The 27,763-nt window shown below is 37.9% G+C and overlaps 1 protein-coding gene across 1 annotated transcript; it reads right to left on the reverse strand.

Moving 5' to 3' along the window:
- Positions 1-27,763, reverse strand: bace2 (beta-secretase 2). Its single transcript, XM_048160913.1, has 9 exons — positions 27,237-27,763; positions 16,717-16,805; positions 9,204-9,420; positions 8,416-8,547; positions 5,469-5,603; positions 5,096-5,197; positions 4,807-4,956; positions 4,317-4,485; positions 1-1,527 (listed from the first exon to the last, which is right to left on the reverse strand). Exons 1-9 carry the CDS (start codon positions 27,510-27,512, stop codon positions 1,286-1,288), a joined length of 1,512 nt encoding a protein of 503 aa, XP_048016870.1. The 5' UTR covers positions 27,513-27,763; the 3' UTR covers positions 1-1,285.

The following is a 27,763-nucleotide window of genomic DNA, read 5'->3' on the forward strand; positions in this document are numbered from 1 at the left end:
TTCCATTCTAACAATTTATTTACCAGGCAGGACTGCACATGTCAATTAAAGAATCAGAAAACAAAATATCAATCCAAAATCAATTACACAGAGCATAAAATTCAAAGAAGCATACCAGACCACAAAAACACAGCATGTAAAACACAGTTTTGTCCTCTTTTGCCAGTCTTTCTTAAATATCCTGATCAGAAATGAAAGAAATCTTCAATCTAGGGGAATTAATAACACAATTAAATTTTAAATAAACCCAATCCCATGACCCTCAGGGGTCACAGCTTAACTAGGGCAAAAGATCATTTTTAATCAAGGGTAGTTTTTACACAAGAAAGGCACAACCCTCAAATTAGAGAAGAGTTTCCCCGTTTTAAATCTTTATTATAATCTGCTCTGCTGGTATGAGAATGACGTCGTTCTACCAATCACACAGACATGAAGAAGAAATTTATATATTTATGTGACATACATTCTGAGTGACCTTTAATGGCGGCACGCTGAACTCTCCTGCGGTCTCTGCCCAGTGAAAGTGAAACCAGGTTTATTATTTAATTGTGTGTGGTTCGTTTTCTGTGAAAGCTCCTGAATACAGGCCACGACTACCTCACAAAAAGATTATAAACAGTCCATACAGCTTGTGTGCTGCATAACAAGTCTTCTGAAGCCATTACAATAGCATGGGTTTTCATTTTTGACCTCAACTGCATCCCTCCCCACTTACTGTCATTATACGTAAAAGAGCAGCATAACGTCCTGCCGAACATCTGCATTATACACGTTTGAATCAACATAAAAGTGAGTATATTTTTGGGTGAATTGTTCCTTTCAAAGTACTGCATCTAAAAGGACAAGAAAGCCTGTAGATGTGAACAGTACTTGAACCTCATTTAGACCATTGCTGATTTACAGTAGCTTAACTGACACAATTATATTGAAGACTAAGAATAAAAAAAGAGCAGCATACTTTAAAGTGAAGTATAGGGTAATGCTGATTTCTCCAATCTTTCTTGATACTCATTTTGGCACTTTTGTTTATAATAATACCATAAAAGTCACATTAATAATCATGATTCCTTCATCCTTCAGTAGTTTTGTCCTGCTTGAAAAGTTCAATCTACCGTAAATGTCCACAAGTGTCAAGAAATGTTCAAATCTTCCACCCAGACAAACGGGAATCTGTGATCTTGGGCAAATGTCAGTGCAGCGTGTTCACCCCCGTTACCTGCCCCGAGTTCCCTTCAGCCCTGCTTTGCTGAGTTGGTGTCTCCTCGTCTTCCATCAACGCCTGACGTCACTTGATGCGATGCCGCACCAGCGAGGACTCGTCCGTGATCTCGCCGTCTCTGTGGCATCGGCAGGGCAGGACGAGCAGGACGAGGAGTATGATCAGAACCACCGCACATATGCCCATCAGACCGTATGCGATCACCCACATCATAGGCTCCCTAAGAGACACGCCGCTTGTGCAGTCTGACGTTACGCCCTCAGCTGGGAAAGGCCCTGCGATCTCTGCAAATGGTACACCGCCGTTTTCTGTTTGAAGGACAGGAGAGGGTTATTCAAAACGAAGACAGCTGCACTCTAGACCACTCAAATGAAAATCACCTGAGGGCCACTAGCCAGGCGGTGTTCAGGGACCATTTGAACAGTTAATCCCAAAGTGTACTTCTGTTTTTATATGTACGCTAGGACAGTGCTTCCTAACCCTGGTCTCTGGTACTTTAGGCGAACGGACCAGGACCGGGTTTGGTGAAGCAAACTCTATCAAAGCATAGTACACACATACTGAACATGTCACGCGTGACCTTTCCAACATGATTACGTAATGTGTGGCGCATCACAGAGCAGTGCAAGATGAGCATTTGTGGTTAAAAAGTATATAATTTTTATTTTTTTAGAAAATGGCTGATGGTTTCTCTAGATAAGACTCTTATTCCTCGTCTGGGATCATGTAGAGCTCTTTGAAGCTGCACTGAAACTGACATTTGGACCTTCAACCCGTTGAACCCCAGTGAAGTCCACTATATGGAGAAAAATCCTGGAATGTTTTCCTCAAAAACCTTCATTTCTTTTCCACTGAAGAAAGAAAGACATGAACATCTTGGATGACATGGAGGAGAGTAAATTATCAGGAAATTTGAATTCTGAAGTGAACTAATCCTTTAAGTTGCTTGATTTATTTTTGTAGGCCGACATACAAAAACAAGTTCGCATCACCCTGGTTCCCTCGGCAAAAACCCAATAGGATTTTTTCATTGGCTTTTGGATTACTGCAGAAAATAAGCTCTGTGACCAACAAAAGCTTATGATTCTTACACGTTTTATTCATCATGATAATCTTCATAAATGTTTATAACCTTTAATGAATTTTTTAAGACTAAATATACAATCATCAGAAGTTAAAATCTAAATGTACGATCTGCATCGCGGTTTGTAAGAGCACGACTATGAAACACAATAGCTATGTTTCCATCCACCTATTTCTATGCACATTTTGGGATATTGCATAAAAACAGCTGGATGGGAAAGTCAGAATGCACAAATTCTAAAAATGTGAATAAAAAAACCCGCACGCTCGTTTGAGTCGGATACATTTTTTATACAATACGACAACATGCACATAAACTATGATGGAAACACATTTGCCGAATAAATTGATGGCCATCAAAAAAATAAAAATCACACGACTTTGTGTAATGGGACGGCATAACTGGACTAACCATTGGACTGATCTTTTTGCACAGAATCTGAAACGCTGTTTTGGTTGTTTTGAAGTGCCTGAGCAAAGTCTGCTGCCAAAGTGGTTCGGTACACTGACCTTCCTGGATTGTCTTATTCGACCGCATTCCCAAACAGGCTTCCGAAAGCAAAATAACACATTTATTGCGTTTTGTCTGTGCACTCTGAGATGCAAGTAATTACAAAATTTATACAGTGGCTTCTCCTACTTTTCTTAGTGTTATTTACTGCCAGTTTATCAGAAAGTAACAATTTAGTTCTCTTTGACTCACTGGATGGAAACGCTGATTTATTCACAAATGTTTCATGTGATATTCCAATTTTGCAACTTTGGATGGAAACATAGCTAGTGAGGCTGTGAAAGTGAACTAGTGAGTAGATGTTCGTTTTCATGTTCAGTGTGATGACATTTATCTCTTTTCAGAAGATGTGTAATAGTTCCTCCTACCATATAACAGATAACATAAATGACAGAAAATTCCTTCAATGTTGGCGAAAGAGTCCCTGAAAACCTCTGTAATCCCATTTAGCCACTTGTTAGCAACCACTTTTTTTTTAAAGGTGCCCTAGAACATTCTTTCACAAGATGTAATATAAGTCTAAGGTGTCCCCTGAATGTGTCTGTGAAGTTTCAGCTCAAAATACCCCATAGATTTTTTTTTTTATTAATTTTTTTTTAACTGCCTATTTTGGTGCATCATTAAATACGCGCCGATTCAGGCTGCGGCCCCTTTAAATCCTTGCGCTCCCTGCCCTCCCGAGCTCTCGAATATAATACAGTGCATAAACAAAGTTCACACAGCTAATATAACCCTCAAATGGATCTTTACAAAATGTTCGTCATGCATGCATCGGATTATGTGGGTATTGTATTTATTTGGATGTTTACATTTGATTCTGAATGAGTTTGAGGCTGTGATCTGTGGCTAACGGCTAACGTAACAGTCGGTGTTATGTTGAGATTCGCCTGTTTTTCAGAGGTCTTTTAAACAAATGAGATTTATATAAGAAGGAGGAAACAATGGAGTTTGAGACTCACTGTATGTCATTTCCATGTACTTAACTCTTGTTATTCAACTATGCCGAGATAAATTCAATTTTTGATTCTAGGGCACCTTTAAGACGAGTAAAAGGTTTAAAATTCACAGGGGGTATTACTGATGTAAATTATGTCATTGAATAAAATGTGAAAATATTTTGAGCTTGTGTTCAACTTCAGGACAATGGAACCAGAAGTGCTAAAATGCAAACTTGTTTCTGGTTTTTGGCCTACAAAAATATGTCATCCCAGCACTCTATATAAGCAAAAATATAAGGACTAAAATTAGCAACATTAAAGGCCAATCCAAACAGAAACCGAAAATTGATTTGCCTGCTGGATTGTCTAAGGATAAACTATTAACACTTCAATGGCCCACTGGGCGTTAGATCACTCTAGATTAGACCCCTGCCCTACTCTCTCCTTACTTCTCTTTAACACTTTAAGTTAAATTGTCTTATAGAAGACAGTTCATCCTAAATACAGTTGTGTCACACCTGAGCGCACGTCTCCAGACCCCTGTGTCTACTAGTGACCCACCTACCTGCACATGTGCTAACAGCAAAGCCCACCCTCTTTTGTGCGCGGTCAAAGATGACGTAGAAGCCCTCCATCACAGTGGCTCCAATGACTAATCCGTTGGCTGAAGGGGAGATTCCGAAACGGAAACAGTCCAATGTGCCGTCGATATCTGTGACCGGCTGGACGTACAGCTGCAGAGACAAAAACTGATGTCAAAAGAAGATCTGCGAGGTATGTATGATATTATTTTCTCAAAATGAAAAGAAACCATGCCAACATCACATCAAAAACCACAAAGTAAGGGACGATTCTAAGGGCTCTGGTCAGACAGGATTAAAATATCCAAAAACCACCAGAACAGTGTTGTAGATTTTGTCGACTTGTGTCAACAAAATCAATACTAGTACTGTATTGATTACAATATTATAGCATTGGAAATATTTTTTCTCTATAAAAAAAGAGGGCCCGGCAGAAGAAGTTTGGGAACCGCTGCTCTAAGGGATAGTCCTGACCTGTGGGAGGATGGTGATGCGGAAGGACTGGCTGGTGTTCGTTGCTCTGAGGTAGATTGAGAGTTTCGGAAAAAGCCTCAATGGTGATTCTCCTCTCATCCAACATGCAAGCTTAGTGCCGTCAAAAAATCCAGCTGAGAAATCCTCAATCTAGGAGAGCAGGAGAAACAGGATTGCATCCAATCAGGTGTAACTGAGGAGTCGTTTTAGAATAATCTAAAAAATTTGAATATATATACAAAAAGTTTGTGTTTCTGAGGTAAATATTTGCCAAAACAGTAGGTCATACCAATGATGTTTGCATAATAGCCTCCATCACAGCACTAAACACATTTCCGGGAAGTCGCAGTAGAGTCGTCCCGCTATCCACAATGGCTTTATCCGAGTTGTACTGAACAAACGACCAAAGGGAGAGAAAGATCAGTCATAAACAAGATCACTACATACTTATCGCTGCCGTATATCTCATCGAGTGCTGTAGTTACTCTACTGGCAGCCTTTAAAATTACAATTTCAGCTCACCCTTTGAGCAATTCCAGTGGAAACACTTTACAAAAGTTCAAATAATCATTGTGTTTTCCCCCTTAACTCCATCTAAAAGCATGGACTAGATTTTCTGGTTGAATTGACTTTATTTTTGGAGATTAGACTGTCTCATGTACCTCTTTGCAATCTAGGTTTAAATTTTGGTCTCCAACTTCAAGCTTCAAGACTTCCACTTGATAGTACCACTCTTCCAGGACTGGTGTGTACCAGACTGAACCCTGGTACAAGGTTGGCTCCACTCCTCCCATGATCTGAAACGCAACACAAAGACATTGAAGCATGTCATTTTTTTCATTTGTTTATAGCAAAAATCATTCAAGATATTAACAATGGATACACTTGATATAAATTAAAGTGAGTGTGACGTGACGTGTCCCATACTTGGAATTTGTGCTTTGCATTTCACCCAATCAAGTGCACACACACATTGAACACCCAAAGCAGTGGGCAGCCATTTGATGTGGCGCCTGGGGAATGATTGGGGGATAGGTGCCTTACTCCAGGACACCTCAGTTGTGGGTAACGAGAGGCTGTTCATTCCCCCACCTACACTTCCTGCCGGTACTGAGGCTAAAACCCACGACTTTCGGTTTACAAGTCCGTCTTTCTAACCATTAGGCCACAAGACAGATGTTTTGTATTGCAAGTGTAATAAAATAAACACTTAAATGTGTATTTTGGATGTTTTCTTTCCACTGGTCTGAAAGATGACATGTTGTGGAAGCAAAATAGCCCAAAATCTCAAAATTGACCAATGCCTGAAAAATCTATTGTTTTGTATGTAGTGTCTTAACTTAAATCTTTTTCACACTCATTTTTTACAAGATGGACAAAATTTGTCACCAAAAAAGTCATTTGGTTTAACCAAAAATTCAGTTTTACCGAATGACACTTTTGGTTATAGCGAATGACAATATTTTCAAACGATGCTATCAGACCGATATCTAGCTAACTAGCAAAAGGACAATCAAAGATTTTATATTTAGTACAAGTTTTTGAAATATTACAACATTTTCCAAGTTTTATAGCGGTTGCACCAAATGTTTCGGGACATGCGTATGTGCAAGTGAAAACATTAATTTTTAAAAGAGAGTTAGTTACTTTGCTTCATGACCATGTGGTCCTTTGCATGTGTCTGAATGATGTCACATCCTGTCACATGATATTGACCACATGATTTGATCCAAAATGGTGCCTTTATATTAGTTACTCCGAATGACATTAAGGAAATTCATTTTTCTGGACATTCTTTCTCATAACAAAGCAACGACTTCTACTAATTTTAATACCGTATTGCACTATGTTGATATATGATGTTATAAAATCATCATAAAATCTGAATAAAAAAACATTTATTACATTTTAAGATATCTTAATCACAAATGAAATGGCTGTATTGACCTTTGGACGGACCTTTTCACACTTCAAAATCTGTAAAATACATATATATGTAGCAAAATATAATTAAAACCTTTTGGATTCAATAAAAGAGTTCTAGTTGTACTACCTTACATATTCTGGATGTCATATCTTTGTTTTTTTATTATTATTAAGGCCTTTGGACAAAAAAAATGACCGTCACATCATTGACCCACAAATAATAAAATAATTATAAATGAAAATCAATACAAAATAATCGTATTTGTTTATAAATTAATAAAACATTTACACAGAGAAAAACTATTTTAAAACAGAACTGGTATCATCTGAATCAGCAGGTTCACTTTTTTTTTTTAGGTAACAATAATATAATGGTGGATCTACAGTATCTATTTTTCCTTAGCTTATATTACAGAATATAATATCCGATAAAGCAAAAAATTCTCAAAACGCATCCAACTGAAGACAATAAAAAATTAAATTGACTAGATCTGGTGCTATGATTTCTGCAAATAGCATCTAATTAAGAGGCTAGTCAAATATTTCCAAAAGGCTTTGGACGTTGTTCAGCGGTGGACACAGGACACACCCCTCCCCACCGCGCTTCCCATCTGCTCCTGTCTGCGGGACACGTGGCCGTCTCTTCTTCCAGCGCTCCCGTATTGCTAACAGAATGTGCCGGCAGCAGGGGGCTCTCTTTAGCTTAATTAGCTTCTCACTAACGAGACATGCCGTCCTATACGTGGCAAAGGAGGTGTGAGACACAGGGACGCACTGAGCTATTATGTTTCTTGAGTAGCGCTGAGAAACCCAATCTCATCTGTCCTTGAGATGTGTTAAGGGGTCTGATTTATGAGAGCAGGAATCCTGAATGCTACCTACAGCACCAGTTCTTATGGTTAAAATCCATTTTACCTCTTAAAATAATGTTCTCAAATGTTTTATCAAGGGTCTTGTTATCAGGGTCTCTGATTTTGTAGACAATGGGCTCAAAGTCTGGTCCACTCTGTTCAAATTGTCCATAGACACTGCTGCTACTTGTTTGAATACAATATCTGTAACAACCTATTTTTTATACACCTAAACAGTCTCGGTCAGAATAAGCTGTACTGTTTTTCTGTCATTTGCCAATTTTAAAAAATATTGATGCTTACCTCAAAATGCTTTCCAACATTTTAACAATTAATAAGTTATCTTCTTTTCTTTCCCTAAATTAGGAACATATAACAAATTATGCTAATAAAAAGAGAAAATTAAGTTATATAGTGTTGGTAAAACTAAAACAGCTCTTGCGACAAATGTTTTTTGTTATATTATGGTACCTTTTATTTTTTATTAATTTATTTAAATTGAGTTTTGAAATAGAATGTTCTGTGACTGAATAAATATGAATAAAGATACTTAATATTGAAACTTATTTTCTAATCCTGAGATCTGATTATAAACAAAAACTTTATAACTTACTTTAAACATATTCCATGAAAAATATAGCCAACATACTTATGTTTTTGAGGTCTAAGAAATCCAATATATGAAAATTGAATAGTTTTCATGTTAACATGAACAAATTGAGGTACACATGGTAGCAATTCACTCCAAGTAGTTGGATTAGTTTTATACTAATTTGGATTAGGCGTATATTTTTGCAGTCCATTGTAAGACTGCTTGATGTTCGGTACACACCAGGCTTCCACCTGCTGGGTCAGCTGTAGTGCTGGCAGAGACCCCTGCTCCACACATCTGGAGAGAAAACACATCTGGAATGCCAGTCTGCCGCACAACAGAGTTGAAGAAGGGCTCCACGGATGGGTCGGGCTGAGAGGAGAAAAAGACAAATGCATCCTATTTAAGGAAGCTCTTAATATTTTCAGATCATATAATACTAATAGTCTAAATACAAATTAGTATTTGTGTTTAGTATTTAGAATTAACTGACAAAAATAGATGACAAGGACAAAAATATGCTCTGAAAATAGTAAAAAATGTAATTGAAAAGTAAACTCCAGCGGGCAAATACTGAAAAAAGTTTGATACTATGGTATAGGGATGATATTAGAAGCATTTGATTATAGCATCTGCCATTGGTACACACCATGGCACTTAATAACCATAATCATTTACCACCGTTTTTGTATGGTCCTTCAAAGAATACCAAGGTACCTGTATGTCAAAAAACCTGTTACTAGCATGGTACTATTTGGTGCTTTAAAACAAACTATTTACAATTATTATCTGGAAAAATGCCACTTAACAGCAAATATACACCTACCTAATTGTTGTGTTCACTAGACCATTATCAAACTCAAAACACCACTGATGTTTGATGATCTGAGCCACACCTTTGTGACAACATAATTTAACTTATTATATGGCAACCATAGCTGAGCTAAATCAAACATTTGCAACCATCCCTAACATAACACACCTTTTCTCAACAAAACACTTGTGTAACACACCATCATGTGACTTACCCGAGCCAGTAGAGGATATGCAAGTCCAAGAATTCCCTGCCAATTGATTCCAGGCAGGAAGAAGCCTTCTGAGGTGAGGATTGCAGCTATGTTGATGGTGATGGTACCACTGGGCCCTTGAGGAATGGTGATGTGGTCAGTTCCCAGTTCTCCGTCCCATTCTCCCTGTGTGTATTTTACTGCAACTGCTCTCCCAGTGCTCTGATATGTACTAGAACTGAGCAAACCATCATAACATGATCACATCACTAATGCACTGCTGAACTTACAAACATATATCACTGACATACATTAAAAAACTGGAATTAATTAATGTACGTTTTGTCCGTAACATGTTACTACATGTACTTACTATAATAATAACAGTAAATTATGCATAATAAGTAAGTAACCCTAAACCAAACCCTAACCCTAACTGTAACTCAATGGTAAGTACATGTAGTTAATAGTACTCAGCATTTATTTGAGTAATTACAATGTAACTACGGGTGTAAAATACTGTCAAATAACCATTGTAAAATAAAGTGTAACCACTTTGTCTGTATGCACAGTGTGATGTAGTTGTGAGGTGTGTTTTGATCTTACAGTATTCTGTTATAGTAGTGTGATATAGGGATGTGATCTTACAGTGTTCTGTTATAGTAGTGTGATATAGGGATGTGATCTTACAGTGTTCTGTTATAGTAGTGTGATATAGGGATGTGATCTTACAGTATTCTGTTATAGTAGTGTGATATAGGGATGTGATCTTACAGTGTTCTGTTATAGCAGTGTGTGATGTAGGGATGTGATCTTACAGTATTCTGTTATAGTAGTGTGATATAGGGATGTGATCTTACAGTGCTCTGTTATAGTAGTGTGTGATGTAGGGATGTGATCTTACAGTGTTGTTATAGTAGTGTGATATAGGGATGTGATCTTACAGTATTCTGTTATAGTAGTGTGATATAGGGATGTGATCTTACAGTGTTCTGTTATAGTAGTCTGTGATATAGGGATGTGATCTTACAGTGTTGTTATAGTAGTGTGATATAGGGATGTGATCTTACAGTATTCTGTTATAGTAGTGTGATATAGGGATGTGATCTTACAGTGTTCTGTTATAGCAGTGTGTGATGTAGGGATGTGATCTTACAGTATTCTGTTATAGTAGTGTGATATAGGGATGTGATCTTACAGTATTCTGTTATAGTAGTGTGATATAGGGATGTGATCTTACAGTGTTCTGTTATAGTAGTGTGATATAGGGATGTGATCTTACAGTATTCTGTTATAGTAGTGTGATATAGGGATGTGATCTTACAGTGTTCTGTTATAGCAGTGTGTGATGTAGGGATGTGATCTTACAGTATTCTGTTATAGTAGTGTGATATAGGGATGTGATCTTACAGTGCTCTGTTATAGTAGTGTGATATAGGGATGTGATCTTACAGTGTTCTGTTATAGTAGTGTGATATAGGGATGTGATCTTACAGTGCTCTGTTATAGTAGTGTGATATAGGGATGTGATCTTACAGTATTCTGTTATAGTAGTGTGATATAGGGATGTGATCTTACAGTATTCTGTTATAGTAGTGTGATATAGGGATGTGATCTTACAGTATTCTGTTATAGTAGTGTGATATAGGGATGTGATCTTACAGTGTTCTGTTATATCAGTGTGTGATGTAGGGATGTGATCTTACAGTGCTCTGTTATAGTAGTGTGTGATGTAGGGATGTGATCTTACAGTGTTATGTTATAGTAGTGTGATATAGGGATGTGATCTTACAGTGCTCTGTTATAGTAGTGTGTGATGTAGGGATGTGATCTTACAGTGTTATGTTATAGTAGTGTGATATAGGGATGTGATCTTACAGTGCTCTGTTATAGTAGTGTGTGATGTAGGGATGTGATCTTACAGTGTTATGTTATAGTAGTGTGATATAGGGATGTGATCTTACAGTGTTCTGTTATAGCAGTGTGTGATGTAGGGATGTGATTTTACAGTGCTCTGTTATAGTAGTGTGATATAGGGATATGATCTTACAGTATTCTGTTATAGTAGTGTGATATAGGGATGTGATCTTACAGTATTCTGTTATAGTAGTGTGTGATGTAGGGATGTAATCTTACAGTGTTCTGTTATAGCAGTGTGTGATGTAGGGATGTGATCTTACAGTGTTCTGTTATAGCAGTGTGTGATGTAGGGATGTGATCTTACAGTGCTCTGTTGTAGGAGTGTGTGATGTAGGGATGTGATCTTACAGTGTTCTGTTATAGGAGTGTGTGATGTAGGGATGTGATCTTACAGTATTCTGTTATAGTAGTGTGATATAGGGATGTGATCTTACAGTGTTCTGTTATAGCAGTGTGTGATGTAGGGATGTGATGTTACAGTGTTGTTATAGTAGTGTGATGTAGGGATGTGATCTTACAGTGTTCTGTTATAGCAGTGTGTGATGTAGGGATGTGATCTTACAGTGCTCTGTTGTAGGAGTGTGTGATGTAGGGATGTGATCCTACAGTGCTCTGTTGTAGGAGTGTGTGATGTAGGGATGTGATCTTACAGTGTTCTGTTATAGCAGTGTGTGATGTAGGGATGTGATCTTACAGTGCTCTGTTGTAGGAGTGTGTGATGTAGGGATGTGATCTTACAGTGCTCTGTTGTAGGAGTGTGTGATGTAGGGATGTGATCTTACAGTGTTCTGTTATAGCAGTGTGTGATGTAGGGATGTGATCTTACAGTGCTCTGTTGTAGGAGTGTGTGATGTAGGGATGTGATCTTACAGTGCACTGTTATAGTAGTGTGTGATGTAGGGATGTGATCTTACAGTGCTCTGTTATAGTGTGATGTAGGGGTGTGATCTTACAGTATTCTGTTATAGTAGTGTGATATAGGGATGTGATCTTACAGTGTTCTGTTATAGCAGTGTGTGATGTAGGGATGTGATGTTACAGTGTTCTGTTATAGTAGTGTGATGTAGGAATGTGATCTTACAGTGTTCTGTTATAGCAGTGTGTGATGTAGGGATGTGATCTTACAGTGCTCTGTTATAGTAGTGTGTGATGTAGGGATGTGATGTTACAGTGTTCTGTTATAGTAGTGTGATGTAGGAATGTGATCTTACAGTGTTCTGTTATAGCAGTGTGTGATGTAGGGATGTGATCTTACAGTGTTCTGTTATAGTAGTGTGTGATGTAGGGATGTGATCTTACAGTGTTCTGTTATAGTAGTGTGATATAGGGATGTGATCTTACAGTGTTCTGTTATAGCAGTGTGTGATGTAGGGATGTGATCTTACAGTGCTCTGTTGTAGGAGTGTGTGTGATGTAGGGATGTGATCTTACAGTGCTCTGTTATAGTGTGATGTAGGGATGTGATCTTACAGTATTCTGTTATAGCAGTCTGTGATGTAGGGATGTGATCTTACAGTGTTCTGTTATAGCAGTGTGTGATGTAGGGATGTGATCTTACAGTATTCTGTTATAGCAGTCTGATGTAGGGATGTGATCTTACAGTGTTCTGTTATAGCAGTGTGTGATGTAGGGATGTGATCTTACAGTGCTCTGTTGTAGGAGTGTGTGTGATGTAGGGATGTGATCTTACAGTATTCTGTTATAGCAGTGTGTGATGTAGGGATGTGATCTTACAGTATTCTGTTATAGCAGTCTGTGATGTAGGGATGTGATCTTACAGTATTCTGTTATAGCAGTCTGATGTAGGGATGTGATCTTACAGTGCTCTGTTATAGTGTGATGTAGGGATGTGATCTTACAGTATTCTGTTATAGCAGTGTGTGATGTAGGGATGTGATCTTACAGTGTTCTGTTATAGCAGTGTGTGATGTAGGGATGTGATCTTACAGTGTTCTGTTATAGCAGTGTGTGATGTAGGGATGTGATCTTACAGTGCTCTGTTATAGGAGTGTGTGATGTAGGGATGTGATCTTACAGTGCTCTGTTATAGTGTGATGTAGGGATGTGATCTTACAGTGTTGTTATAGTAGTGTGATGTAGGGATGTGATCTTACAGTGTTCTGTTATAGCAGTGTGTGATGTAGGGATGTGATCTTACAGTGCTCTGTTGTAGGAGTGTGTGATGTAGGGATGTGATCTTACAGTGCTCTGTTGTAGGAGTGTGTGATGTAGGGATGTGATCTTACAGTGTTCTGTTATAGCAGTGTGTGATGTAGGGATGTGATCTTACAGTGCTCTGTTGTAGGAGTGTGTGATGTAGGGATGTGATCTTACAGTGTTGTTATAGTAGTGTGATGTAGGGATGTGATCTTACAGTGTTCTGTTATAGCAGTGTGTGATGTAGGGATGTGATCTTACAGTGCTCTGTTGTAGGAGTGTGTGATGTAGGGATGTGATCTTACAGTGCTCTGTTGTAGGAGTGTGTGATGTAGGGATGTGATCTTACAGTGTTCTGTTATAGCAGTGTGTGATGTAGGGATGTGATCTTACAGTGCTCTGTTGTAGGAGTGTGTGATGTAGGGATGTGATCTTACAGTGCACTGTTGTAGGAGTGTGTGATGTAGGGATGTGATCTTACAGTGCACTGTTGTAGGAGTGTGTGATGTAGGGATGTGATCTTACAGTGCTCTGTTGTAGGAGTGTGTGATGTAGGGATGTGATCTTACAGTGCTCTGTTGTAGGAGTGTGTGATGTAGGGATGTGATCTTACAGTGCTCTGTTGTAGGAGTGTGTGATGTAGGGATGTGATCTTACAGTGCTCTGTTGTAGGAGTGTGTGATGTAGGGATGTGATCTTACAGTGTTCTGTTATAGCAGTGTGTGATGTAGGGATGTGATCTTACAGTGTTCTGTTATAGCAGTGTGTGATGTAGGGATGTGATCTTACAGTGTTCTGTTATAGCAGTGTGTGATGTAGGGATGTGATCTTACAGTGCTCTGTTGTAGGAGTGTGTGATGTAGGGATGTGATCTTACAGTGCTCTGTTATAGTAGTGTGTGATGTAGGTATGTGATCTTACAGTGCTCTGTTATAGTAGTGTGTGATGTAGGGATGTGATCTTACAGTGCTCTGTTACAGTAGTGTGATGTAGGGATGTGATCTTACAGTGCTCTGTTACAGTAGTGTGATGTAGGGATGTGATCTTACAGTGTTCTGTTATAGCAGTGTGTGATGTAGGGATGTGATCTTACAGTGCTCTGTTATAGTGTGATGTAGGGATGTGATCTTACAGTGCTCTGTTACAGTAGTGTGATGTAGGGATGTGATCTTACAGTGCTCTGTTATAGTGTGATGTAGGGATGTGATCTTACAGTGCTCTGTTATAGTGTGATGTAGGGATGTGATCTTACAGTGCTCTGTTATAGTAGTGTGATGTAGGGATGTGATCTTACAGTGTTCTGTTACAGTAGTGTGATGTAGGGATGTGATCTTACAGTGTTCTGTTATAGCAGTGTGTGATGTAGGGATGTGATCTTACAGTGCTCTGTTGTAGGAGTGTGTGATGTAGGGATGTGATCTTACAGTGCACTGTTATAGTAGTGTGTGATGTAGGGATGTGATCTTACAGTGCTCTGTTATAGTGTGATGTAGGGATGTGATCTTACAGTGCTCTGTTACAGTAGTGTGATGTAGGGATGTGATCTTACAGTGCTCTGTTACAGTAGTGTGATGTAGGGATGTGATCTTACAGTGCTCTGTTACAGTAGTGTGATGTAGGGATGTGATCTTACAGTGTTCTGTTATAGCAGTGTGTGATGTAGGGATGTGATCTTACAGTGCTCTGTTATAGTGTGATGTAGGGATGTGATCTTACAGTGCTCTGTTATAGTGTGATGTAGGGATGTGATCTTACAGTGCTCTGTTACAGTAGTGTGATGTAGGGATGTGATCTTACAGTGCTCTGTTATAGTGTGATGTAGGGATGTGATCTTACAGTGCTCTGTTATAGTGTGATGTAGGGATGTGATCTTACAGTGCTCTGTTATAGTAGTGTGATGTAGGGATGTGATCTTACAGTGTTCTGTTACAGTAGTGTGATGTAGGGATGTGATCTTACAGTGCTCTGTTATAGTAGTGTGATGTAGGGATGTGATCTTACAGTGCTCTGTTATAGTATGATGTAGGGATGTGATCTTACAGTGCTCTGTTATAGTAGTGTGTGATGTAAGGATGTGATCTTACAGTGCACTGTTATAGTAGTGTGTGATGTAGGGATGTGATCTTACAGTGCTCTGTTACAGTAGTGTGATGTAGGGATGTGATCTTACAGTGCTCTGTTACAGTAGTGTGATGTAGGGATGTGATCTTACAGTGCTCTGTTACAGTAGTGTGATGTAGGGATGTGATCTTACAGTGTTCTGTTATAGCAGTGTGTGATGTAGGGATGTGATCTTACAGTGCTCTGTTATAGTGTGATGTAGGGATGTGATCTTACAGTGCTCTGTTACAGTAGTGTGATGTAGGGATGTGATCTTACAGTGCTCTGTTATAGTGTGATGTAGGGATGTGATCTTACAGTGCTCTGTTATAGTGTGATGTAGGGATGTGATCTTACAGTGCTCTGTTATAGTAGTGTGATGTAGGGATGTGATCTTACAGTGTTCTGTTACAGTAGTGTGATGTAGGGATGTGATCTTACAGTGTTCTGTTATAGCAGTGTGTGATGTAGGGATGTGATCTTACAGTGCTCTGTTGTAGGAGTGTGTGATGTAGGGATGTGATCTTACAGTGCACTGTTATAGTAGTGTGTGATGTAGGGATGTGATCTTACAGTGCTCTGTTATAGTGTGATGTAGGGATGTGATCTTACAGTGCTCTGTTACAGTAGTGTGATGTAGGGATGTGATCTTACAGTGCTCTGTTACAGTAGTGTGATGTAGGGATGTGATCTTACAGTGCTCTGTTACAGTAGTGTGATGTAGGGATGTGATCTTACAGTGTTCTGTTATAGCAGTGTGTGATGTAGGGATGTGATCTTACAGTGCTCTGTTATAGTGTGATGTAGGGATGTGATCTTACAGTGCTCTGTTACAGTAGTGTGATGTAGGGATGTGATCTTACAGTGCTCTGTTATAGTGTGATGTAGGGATGTGATCTTACAGTGCTCTGTTATAGTGTGATGTAGGGATGTGATCTTACAGTGCTCTGTTATAGTAGTGTGATGTAGGGATGTGATCTTACAGTGTTCTGTTACAGTAGTGTGATGTAGGGATGTGATCTTACAGTGCTCTGTTACAGTAGTGTGATGTAGGGATGTGATCTTACAGTGCTCTGTTACAGTAGTGTGATGTAGGGATGTGATCTTACAGTGTTCTGTTATAGCAGTGTGTGATGTAGGGATGTGATCTTACAGTGCTCTGTTATAGTGTGATGTAGGGATGTGATCTTACAGTGCTCTGTTATAGTAGTGTGATGTAGGGATGTGATCTTACAGTGTTCTGTTACAGTAGTGTGATGTAGGGATGTGATCTTACAGTGCTCTGTTATAGTAGTGTGATGTAGGGATGTGATCTTACAGTGCTCTGTTATAGTGTGATGTAGGGATGTGATCTTACAGTGCTCTGTTATAGTAGTGTGTGATGTAAGGATGTGCTGCTGCAGCTACAGCAAAGTTGCTGCTTCCAGTATCAACCAGGATGTTCAGCTGCAAAGACAGAACACAATGATGTTTATTACCGTCACTCATTTTTTTTATTCATTACTTGGTAATAGTGGCATTTCAGATGATCATCTGTGACATGCTCTTGATTTCCATAGAAAATAAACATCATCACCCAGCTAGTAAAGAACTGATCAAATGTAAATGTTTATCTTGAATGCAGTGCAAGTCACTTTGGATAAATGTGTCTGCCAAAATGCATAAAAGTAAACGTATAAGTAAAAAAACAACAAAAAACACATTAACTGTAATGTACTTTAATGTAAGTCTAGGAGGCAAGTGCTAGAAGGTTTTTTTGTTAAGCAGAAATGTCTAGTTCTTCTTTTGTTAAGAACTGTTGAGCTGTAAAGTTTGTTTTTGTAGTAGGACTACTTTCCTAGGAATATGATTCCTGTGGGTGGTTCACAGGATTATTGCCATGCTGGAATGAAAAAAAGGCCCTTCTCAAGCAGTTGCAACACAGTGGAAGGCACACAGTTCTCTAGAATACCACTGTATGGCGTAGCATTAAGATTTGTCCTCAGAGAAATGACTGAAATAACCAAACCCATTAATTAGATGTAAATAAAACAATATAAAGCCACTTTTTGCACATCTACAGTGGATATAAAAAGTCTACACACCCCTCACCCCTAACATAAATCATAAACCACACCCCTAACATAAATCATATCAAAAATTGTGTGTTTAATATGAAAATTAGAAAACTGAAAACCAAAGTGACACATTTTAGATAAAAAATACATTTACAATTAAAAACTTGGAATAACTAACTGCATAAGTGTACACACCCATGAACTCATACTTAGTTGAAGCACCCTTTGACTTTATTACAGCACTCAATCAGTTTGGATAGGAGTCTATCAGATTTTCCCACTCTTCTTTGCAAAAATGCTCCAGATCTGTTAAATTGTGAGGCCATCTATTCAGGTTCCCCCACAGATTTTCTATAGGATTCAGGTCTGGGCTCTGGCTGGGCTATCCCACAACATTAATCTTTGCTGAAGCCATACTTTTGTTGATTCAGATGTATTTTGGATCACTGTGATGCTGAAAGATCAAAGTTCTCTTCATTTACAGTTTTCTACCAGATGCCAGAAGGTTCTGTGCCAAAATCAAATGATTCCCTCCACCTTCACTAAAGCCCAGAAAATAATTTTTCCACATTGTTTTGGGAAAGTGGATATATATTTTTGCAAAGTTTAGCAGGGTTTGGAGAGAATACAGAGATAGTTGTCACATGTAAAGTGCAACCAGTACTAGCCAGAAAGAGCTGTAACTCTTGTAACGTTGCTGTAGGGCTCTTGACAGCCTCTCTGACCAGTGTTCTCTTTGTCTTCTCATCAGATTTAGAGGGACACCCTGTTCTTGATAATCACTGTTGTGTCATACTTTCTGCATTTGTTGCTGACTGATTGTGTTTCATGGTATATCAAATGCCTCACCTGAGCGATACCTTTCAACAATGAGATCCCATTGATGCTTCCTATGCTCTTTATTGCCCATACAACCAAGAAGATGTCAGAAAAATATAACAGCTGTGGTTTATTTTGAGTTAGAGTCAGTTCAGGTGAAAACAGGTGAGTACTTTCACAGGAGCTTGATTAGTTAATTCTGAAAACAGCCACAAAACTAATTTACTAAAGGATTTGCACACTTATGCAGTTAGGCTATTTTAAGGTTTTATCTTTTTTTTTTCTCTGAAATGTGTGACTGGTTTTCAGTGGCTTTGCATAGGTTGTAATCTTCACATTTAAGGTGCAAAAGTTCTGATAAGTTTTATCTTAGTTTTCTTTTTTTTACATTACAAAAACCAGGGGTTTTATCAGGGGTGTGTAGACTTTTTTTACAGTAGGAGGTCCATTGTATATAAATCTTAGTAGTTAGCCACAATAATGCAGTGTCTTTGAATTATCTTCATTTGGGAGCCTTTCTCAGCAAATATTGATACAAGGCAATAATTATTAGTTTGATTAATTAGTATAATCACACAATTAATTTGATCAAAGTTTTAATTAATTGATAATCCTAAAAAAGAAAATGAAATTGAACTGATGTCACCAAGTACAAAACATTTCAGCAGTTGATCAGAATTAACATTATAAGAGTATCTGATAATATATATATATATATATATATATATATATATATATATATATATATATATATATATATATATATATATATATATATATATATATATATATATATATATATATATATATATGCATAAACTTATAAATCAGATGTATATCATATTATAAATCAGAATGGTTTTCAAACAATAACGTTTGATTTTAGTAGACTAGATGAGAAATGAGTCTGGGATGATTCCTTTTTTATTTATTTTTAATAGAATGGGGGTGTTATTTCATTCAGCTGTTAAAGTAACGTTCAAAGAATAATTATGAACTTTAATGAAACAATATCGGAACATTTCGACAAAGGAATATTTTACCCCAATTTTACGCTGTAATTCAGAGCGATTTACATTTAATTATGTATTAATGCCTTGTCCTTTCCTCATTGGGAAGCGCTCATACACATAACAAACATCTCCGTTTGAGCAGATTGATTATCTCTGTACCTCTTGTTGGTTTCATATGGATTACATAATCAGAGAATCTTTGATTTCAATTTGAATTGGTTCATTTAAACTTATTTCTTATCGTGACTGGGGCAAGTATACACCAGTTTCGTTTCATTTTTGTGACGTGCTCCAGTTCAGGTATTTAGGATATTTTATATGGTCTATTGGTGAAGTAGCATTGATTACTGTTGAGTGAGGGGGGGATACATTTTTATGTACAAACAACTATATTGTATTGTTTTGGTTTATATCAAATATATATTTTTAGGCTTAAATATCAACCATCTAAAAAGCATCAAACCCTGCTGGCACAGAGCCCTCCAATTTAGCCTCTCCACACATATGTTTCTGTTTGCCAGGCGCTTGCGAGGCGGTCACGGCAGTTGGAATAATGTTGTTGGAGCGCTGGTTCAACGAGGGGGAACTAATGAGATAACAGAGCTGTGCCATCTCACCCAGTTGCCAAAGAGGCCATTATGGGCATTCCTCATCGTTAACGCCATCATAATATACACACAGATCTGCTCCACTGCACTGATCCTAACAGCTTCATTTAAAAACACTTAAACTCTTAAACCTATGAATGCATTTTAATGCCGTGTTTGAATTAAACATTATGGAAAATCTTGAGTTGTTATTAAGTAATGATTTTTATATCTATTCTAAGGAGGAGAAAAAGGGAGGGTGAAAGGCCCCGGCTATGTTTGAGTGGAATGCTATCGTACTGCTTACTGCCAAGTGTCTACTGCGTTTAGATAGTAATACATAGTATGCAAAAAAAATATAAAAAAATCAAACATTAGGTGTGTTCGACTTGTTCCTACTTTGCATAAAATATCTTAACTCTTTGCAATCAGAGCAAATAATGAGTTATACTAATAATCCAGTTATACTATGCATACAGTAACAGGAAATTTCCACACTATGCACACTGCATAACCAGGTCTAGATTTACCTCATATTGTGACATAGGCAAAATAAATATTTGGGCCCCCTCAAAGCCCACGACATATTAGTGTTGGTTGGAAACCTCAAAACTACTACTTTTCAGGAAATTAAAAAAAAAAAAAAAACATTGTAGGCCTATTTTTTAAGTAATTAAACACTGCATTGATAAAGTTGATATTGTGGCTTTATACAGTGAGCTCAATTTTTTATACGCATTTCTAGAATTTATCCGCATCTTGGTGATTCCATCCAGTGTTTTTTTTTTTTTTTTTTTTTTGGGCGATATCCCAAAAATGTGCATAAAAATAGGTGGATAGCGTTTAAATTTATTCGACCACCACCCAGTGTAAGGTTTGTGCCACAGCTGCCCTAAACTATTGGTGATTACCAGAATCTTTTTTTATGTTTCTGTTAATCCACAGCAGTGTGTTTAAGCTCTTTAGTCACAGTAATGTTTCTAATGCTATAAAATATAATTATTGTTGGGATTTAATGGATTCGAAGATAGATTGCACAAGTCTTTGGGAACAACTACTAACAACTTTGGAAGTCAGTAACAACAGAGACTGTGGGAAAGTACACAAAAACTATGCCAGCAAGAATGCAAACTGTTACCAAGGCCAAAGGAGGGAATTCAAAATAAAAAATATATCAGGGGTTTTTTGGTTATTTACTGTTGTCAAAGTACCGACTTGGTATCGAAGTTTTAAAAGCATCAAAGGTGCCCTAGAATTAAAAATTGAATTTACCTTGGCATAGTTAAATAACAAGAGTTCAGTACATGGAAATGACATACAGTGAGTTTCAAACTCCATTGTTTCCTCCTTCTTATATAAATCTCATTTGTTTAAAAGACCTCCGAAGAACAGGCGAATCTCAACATAACACTGACTGTTACGTAACAGTCGGGCTCATTAATATGTACGCCCCCAATATTTGCATATGCCAGCTCATGTTCAAGGCATTAGACAAGGGCAGCCAGTATTAACGTCCAGATCTGTGCACAGCTGAATCATCAGACTAGGTAAGCAAGCAAGAACAACAGCGAAAAATGGCAGATGGAGCGATAATAACTGACATGATCCATGATAACATGATATTTTTAGTGATATTTGTAAATTGTCTTTCTAAATGTTTCGTTAGCATGTTGCTAATGTACTGTTAAATGTGGTTAAAGTTACCATCGTTTTCACGGAGACAAGAGCCGTCACTATTTTCAACACTTGCAGTCTGTATAATTCATAAACACAACTTCATTCTTTATAAATCTCTCCAACAGTGTGTAATGTTAGCTTTAGCCACGGAGCACTATCAAACTCATTCAGAATCAAATGTAAATATCCAAATAAACACTGTACTTACGCGATTAGACATGCTGCATGACGAACACTTTGTAAAGATCCATTTTGAGGGTTATATTAGCTGTGTGAACTTTGTTTATGCTGTTTAAGGCAGTCGCAAGCTCTGGGGGCGGGGAGCACGAGAATTTAAAGGGGCCACGCACTGAATCGGCGCATATTTAATGATGCCCCAAAATAGGCAGCTAAAAAAAAAATTAATACAAAAAAATCTTTGGGGTATTTTGAGCTGAAACTTCACAGACACATTCAGGGGACACTTTAGACTTATATTACATCTTTTGAAAACACGTTCTACGGCACCTTCAACAGATATGTCTGTGATTGGCTACAATGATCAACACACGGGAGCGTTTGAATTTGAAAGCATTTTGAAAGTGGGAGCAGGAGCATTTGAAAGCAGTCTGCTGATAGATGCCTGCTTTCGAACGCTCCCGTGTGTATCTGTCAAAGTGCTTGCTGAAGAGCTTCACTGATGTGACGTCTATTTACAGCATGTTTTTGAAATGTTGATCATTGTAGCAAATCACAGAGAGCGCGTGAACACAACGGCCAATCAGAGGTTTTCACAAATCTGCTCAACAACGCTCAAAGCGTCACACCAAGTCGGTATTTAAATGTTAAAAATGTCACGCTTTTGACACTAATCCCTATAAGTGAATAAAGTTTTTTGGTTATTTGTTGGTCTAATAAATTTGATGAGCACTGTAAGAGGGGCATCTTTCCCCATCTTACCCTAAATACTGTATCATGGTTATTCACACGAGTAAGTAAACTTATAAGAACAAGCATCTGTATCTGCTTCGTAAAGTATTTCAGAAATAGAATGTGTTTGTTTTTCCGAGCACAGCTTCTGTTTGTGCAGGGTGTGAAAGAAATTCAATCGTCACATTGTTTTACTAGACCTTTCTAAGTAAGCAGAAACCTGATCATTATTGTGTCTAATTCCTCATTCCTTGCCGGCTTTAACTCAAGACGATTATTAAGGACACATTTTCAGGCAAACAGCACAAAGTTCAACCGTTTCAATCACGTGCCTCCTCCTCGGTCACAATCACATTCTTCTGTGGAGATGGGAAACAACAAATATAATAAAAGACCACATTCAGTAGTAACAGCGGTGCTGGCCTTGCCACTAATAATTCTGGAGGATACATTAAGGACAAGTTCCTCACTTTGGCTACTGTCCAGCCATGCTTCAGTCATGACTACCGGCTTCTTTCAGTAAACATGAAGTCTGTCCGCAGCAGGGCCCTGGCTGGCACACACATACTCCGGCTGGTTCCAGGAATCCGGCCCCTTCCCTGCGCTTTCCGTTCCCTGCACTCCTCCTCTCTTCGCTCCCATGGCTCCTCTACTGCTGAAGCGGGATCTAATCACCCCTATCGAGGTGGCTTAGCTAATTGGCAGGCGCTCTGTCACTGGGAACGCATCTGCTACCTGTTTGTACCAATTAGCAGATGTGAGCCACTCCAGTCCGACGCCTCCGCACATACGACAGATTCCGCAATTAGTGGCTCGTTTAGAAAGAGCGCCTCAATTAACATGAGTACCCTTAATTACATATTCGCAGAGGATGCGGGAAGATCCTGGCCTCTCGCAGTTCACCTTACTCACTCGTTTGTGATGAGATGAGAGAATAAACATGATGTTCAATGACACCGGAGATTTCATTACAATATTTCCAGAGAGACACGCTATGTGAAGGATTCATGATCACTTACAGGCAAGCCTGATTTTCTAAAGGGAGTGGAATGCAATTACGGTTATAGTAGGGATGTAAAAATGCTTCTGCATGACGATGAACATTTGATGCATCAGTTTTTAAAAATAATTTAAGTAGTGGTGTTGTGGTTGAACTCTTTATTCTTAGGGATTTCGACAAACCTAAATCAAAATATATTTTGATATTTTTGGAGGGCATCATGATAACATGAAAAATTGTTTTTTTGCATTATCTTTCATTATTATTTCATGAAAAATATTTTAACCAAACTGTGTTTGCGTGTTAATATTTGAAAAATGCCAAATCAAAGTCGACCAACAAGCAGACAAAAAAAAGGTCAATAATTCTCTTCTCAAAATAATAATTGAACTATATAACATGAAATATGCAAAATGTCATTTAGTGTAACTTCTATTGAAGCGACTGTTAGAATAAAATTTAGTTGTTTTTTTATTTCTATAAAAAGCAAAACATCAGTGGAGGTGTAATGTAAATGTAATGGCAATATCTCGAGACAGCTTTTCACCTCGACGAGAAATCTCATCACATTTTAATCTTGCGAGATCTCATCACACACCTAGTAATGATATTTCTGAATTAATAATTTGTGATATTTTAAAAACACTTTACTACCTTAAAAAATACATTTTAAAATGTTTAATATGTTTTTTTTAAAATAATGATTATAGCTTAAAGGGTTAGTTCACCCAAAAATTAAAATACTGTCATTAATTACTCACCCTCATGCCGTTCCACACCTGTAAGACCTTCATTAATCTTCAGAGCACAAATTAAGATATTTTTGTTGAAATCCGATGGCTCAGTGAGGCCTGCATAGCTAGCAATGACATTTGCTCTCTCAAGATCCATTAATGTACTAAAAACATATTTAAATCAGTTCATGTGAGTACAGTGGTTCAATATTAATATTATAAAGTGATGAGAATATTTTTGGAGCGCCAAAAAAAAAAATTCAAATTTCGATTTCAAAACACTGCTTCAGGAAGCTTCGGAGCGTTATGAATCTTTTGTGTCGAATCATGATTGACTTTGGCGCTCCGAACAGCTGATTCGACACACTGATTCATAACGCTAATTCATAACGCTGTTTTGAAATCGGCCATCACTATAAGTTGTTATTTTGTTTTTTTTGGCGCACCAAAAATATTCTCGTCGCTTTATAATATTAATATTGAACCACTGTACTCACATGAACTGATTTAAATATGTTTTTAGTACCTTTATGGATCTTGAGAGAGGAAATGTCATTGCTGGCTATACTAGGGTGACCATATGTGCCATTTTCCCAGGACACGTCCTGTCCAGGATTTCTAAGTTGCATAAAATGTAGTTTTGGTTTTGTTTTCATATTTGCGGAAGGTAATGATTAAAAAATTATTTTACCAATAGCGTGCATTATACATAATCGACCAATCGGTCTACAGAGAACGGTCAAATCATTGCAAATACGACAACATTTTAATGCATTGCATGAAGACTGTCAGTAAGAACAGTGGCTTGCACAGAAATTGCGTTCAGGGGGCACATCGATATGACCACTTTCACGATTAAGGAGGCAAGGGCTCAAGCCATTTTAGGCAATTTAGAAATCCCGGACAGGACGCGTCCTGGGAAAATGGCACATATGGTCACCCTAGGCTATGCAGGCCTCACGAAGCCATCGGATTTCATCAAAAATATCTTAATTTGTGTTCTGAAGATGAACGAAGGTCTTACGGGTGTGGAACGACATGAGGGTGAGTAATTAATGACTGAATTTTCATTTTTGGGTGAACTAACCCTTGAAGTATGTAACTTAACTAGCGGCATATCTAGAAACTAGAATTTTTATTCTAATTTCTGTTCACATTTGCATCAGATAATGTAGAAATCTAGTTACTGATTATAAATCACTACAACAATCAATGTCTCATGTAAGTGTTAATTTTAGTCCAAAGCACAGTACTTTACTTTTAGTTGTGCCGATCATTCTGCTCATTTCTGGAACAGATCCATGCAGTTGTCGCTCCATTTACGTGTGTATGCTTTAATTATGAATCATATCGAAACAAATGAATCACATTACTATCCAAATTTTGGCCGGTTTTCACATTTCAAAATACATTATCATTTAGCAAAGAATCAAATGTACTGAATAATCAGGTTAGAAAACGAGGCTGTGAGAGGCTCAGTCCGATCAATAAGATCCACGTAAAACCTTCTACCATCTACACATGTAATATTAATCAAACACTTGGAGATTTGCAGCAATATTTGATAAGAAAGAGAAACAGACAACTGGCCATAAAGCCTGTACAGACAAGTGGACACACACATCAGCTTCAGGCCCTAATCTGAGTCAGCTGCTCTCATGGAGGGGCCCGCTGTCATGTGAACCCATGTGAGCTGGCTCTTACATATTCTCAGCACAAAGATCAAGGGCTCTTTGGTCTCCCTCCTGCGCCCAAGGCATCTCATAGAGACTTTCACATCACATGCTTCTTGAACTGATTTGCTCTTAACGGCTGAAACACTGCTCTGAGATCAGCCTGGCCTGTAGGACCCATCTAACCTCATGTTTTTGAAGCACGGTAAGAGCTGATCAGAGATCAGTTTTGAACAAGACTGTGGAGGGCAAACTGTTGAATGTACACATGTAGTATAGTGGCCTACAAATATCTGAACGTCATTTCATTAGATTAGTGATTTTCTCAGAAATACTGTAACTTTGCTTTCTTCAGCTTTTCGTTTGCACTGTCTTCTAACAGGTCCAAAGCTGTTTTTAAATGGATGCATGATGTAATTTCCTCTCAAATTCACACAGGTCTTAGGATAGTAACCACATCACAACTTCACTCTAAAAAAATGCAGGGTTAAAAACAAAACAAATTGGGTTGAAAATGGACAAACCCAGTGGTTGGGTTAAATGTTTGCCCATCATGCTAGACAGTTTTATTAAACTCAACTATTGTTTAAAAATGACTATATGTCTGGCTTAAAATGAACCCAAAATAGGTTGGAAATTAAAAATCAGACACATAATTACTAGAGGCAACAATAATAATCAAAAGGTGAACAATTATTAATAAGCATTTTAATAAATGTTTATTGTTTAATTGTACTCTAAAAAGTGCTGGGTTAAAAAATAACCCAAGTTGGGTTAAATGTTTGCTCAACCTGCTGGATAGTTTTATTTAACTCAACTATTGTTTAAAAATGACTGTATTGCTTGCTTATAATGAACCCAAAATATGATGAAAATTAACATTTATTAATGTGTTTAATAAATGAATTTTGTGTTCATTTTAAGCCAGACATATAGTCATTTTTAAACAATAGTTGGGTTAAATAAAACTGTCCGGCATGTTAGGCAAACATTTAACCCAACCACTGGGTTAAAAACAACCCAAGTTGGGTTAAAAATGTTAAAACCCGGCGGTTAGAGTGTATTTTACACTAGTGTTTGACAAACAGAAAGTGTCTAAACACTTTTTGAACAGAATATGTAAAATGTTGTGAAACTTTTTGTTGTGAAACTTTTTAAAGTGTGCTAGTGTAGCTTTCTTTCAAACAACTAATGGTTGGGTTAACTAATTCAATGACATTCAGTTGTTCTTGAGACTTAAATGTCCACATACTTTCGAGTAATACTTTTAAAGAGGCTGCGATCAACAATTAATGGCGAATCTAGTAAAAGTTTACAGATGCCGCAGGGTTTTGGGAAAGTTTTGTAACTGTACTAGCTACTTCAAGTATGAAGGAAAACATTATGATTTCAACATGTGTGTGCATACCGTTTGTCCAGGAGTCCCAATGACCATCTGCATGTAATACCCCCTGCCAGAGTCTCCTTTTAAATTATCGATCATGTCCAGAAAGTTGACAATCCCGGCCGGATCTGAAGCCAGGGACAGTCCGCTCTCCGCGGCGCCTTCATCCCGTCTCAGAGGCCGGAGGTCCAGCTGTGCAGACGCGTTGAAGTTCCCAGCAAATATCTTTAAAGGTATTTTGAACACTGCATGAGACGTCCAGAAGGAAAGAGAGAGTAGCAGGAGACCGTAGAGCCGCATCTCGCCAAACTTCAGCCTGACACACACTCAGCTTCGCTTCAGAGTGCAGGACTCTGTCATTGATAGTCCCATTCTGATTATTAGTTATGGGAATAATCTTCGGCAGCAGAGAGTATGTGAACCAGACACATGCCGCGGGGAAATAAAGTATGTGTGTAATGTGTTCAATTGATAACTTCCTGAAAGAGCATATGACGGATATGACGAGCATATCCAAACATTCCAGCGTTTAATCAGGGCCAGAGGCACGG

Source organism: Megalobrama amblycephala, linkage group LG16 (genome assembly GCF_018812025.1).
Source record: "Megalobrama amblycephala isolate DHTTF-2021 linkage group LG16, ASM1881202v1, whole genome shotgun sequence".
NCBI lineage: Eukaryota > Metazoa > Chordata > Actinopteri > Cypriniformes > Xenocyprididae > Megalobrama > Megalobrama amblycephala.

Bases quoted from the DNA above. Each gene is read 5' to 3' on its own strand.
- bace2 (XM_048160913.1), bottom strand. From the start codon at position 27,512: ATGCGGCTCTACGGTCTCCTGCTACTCTCTCTTTCCTTCTGGACGTCT. The intron at 16,806-27,236 runs GTATGCACACAC...CTGTCTTTGCAG, and splicing joins TTGGGACTCCTGGACAAACG to CTGAACATCCTGGTTGATAC. The intron at 8,548-9,203 runs GTAAGTCACATG...TTCTCCTCTCAG, and splicing joins CATATCCTCTACTGGCTCGG to CCCGACCCATCCGTGGAGCC.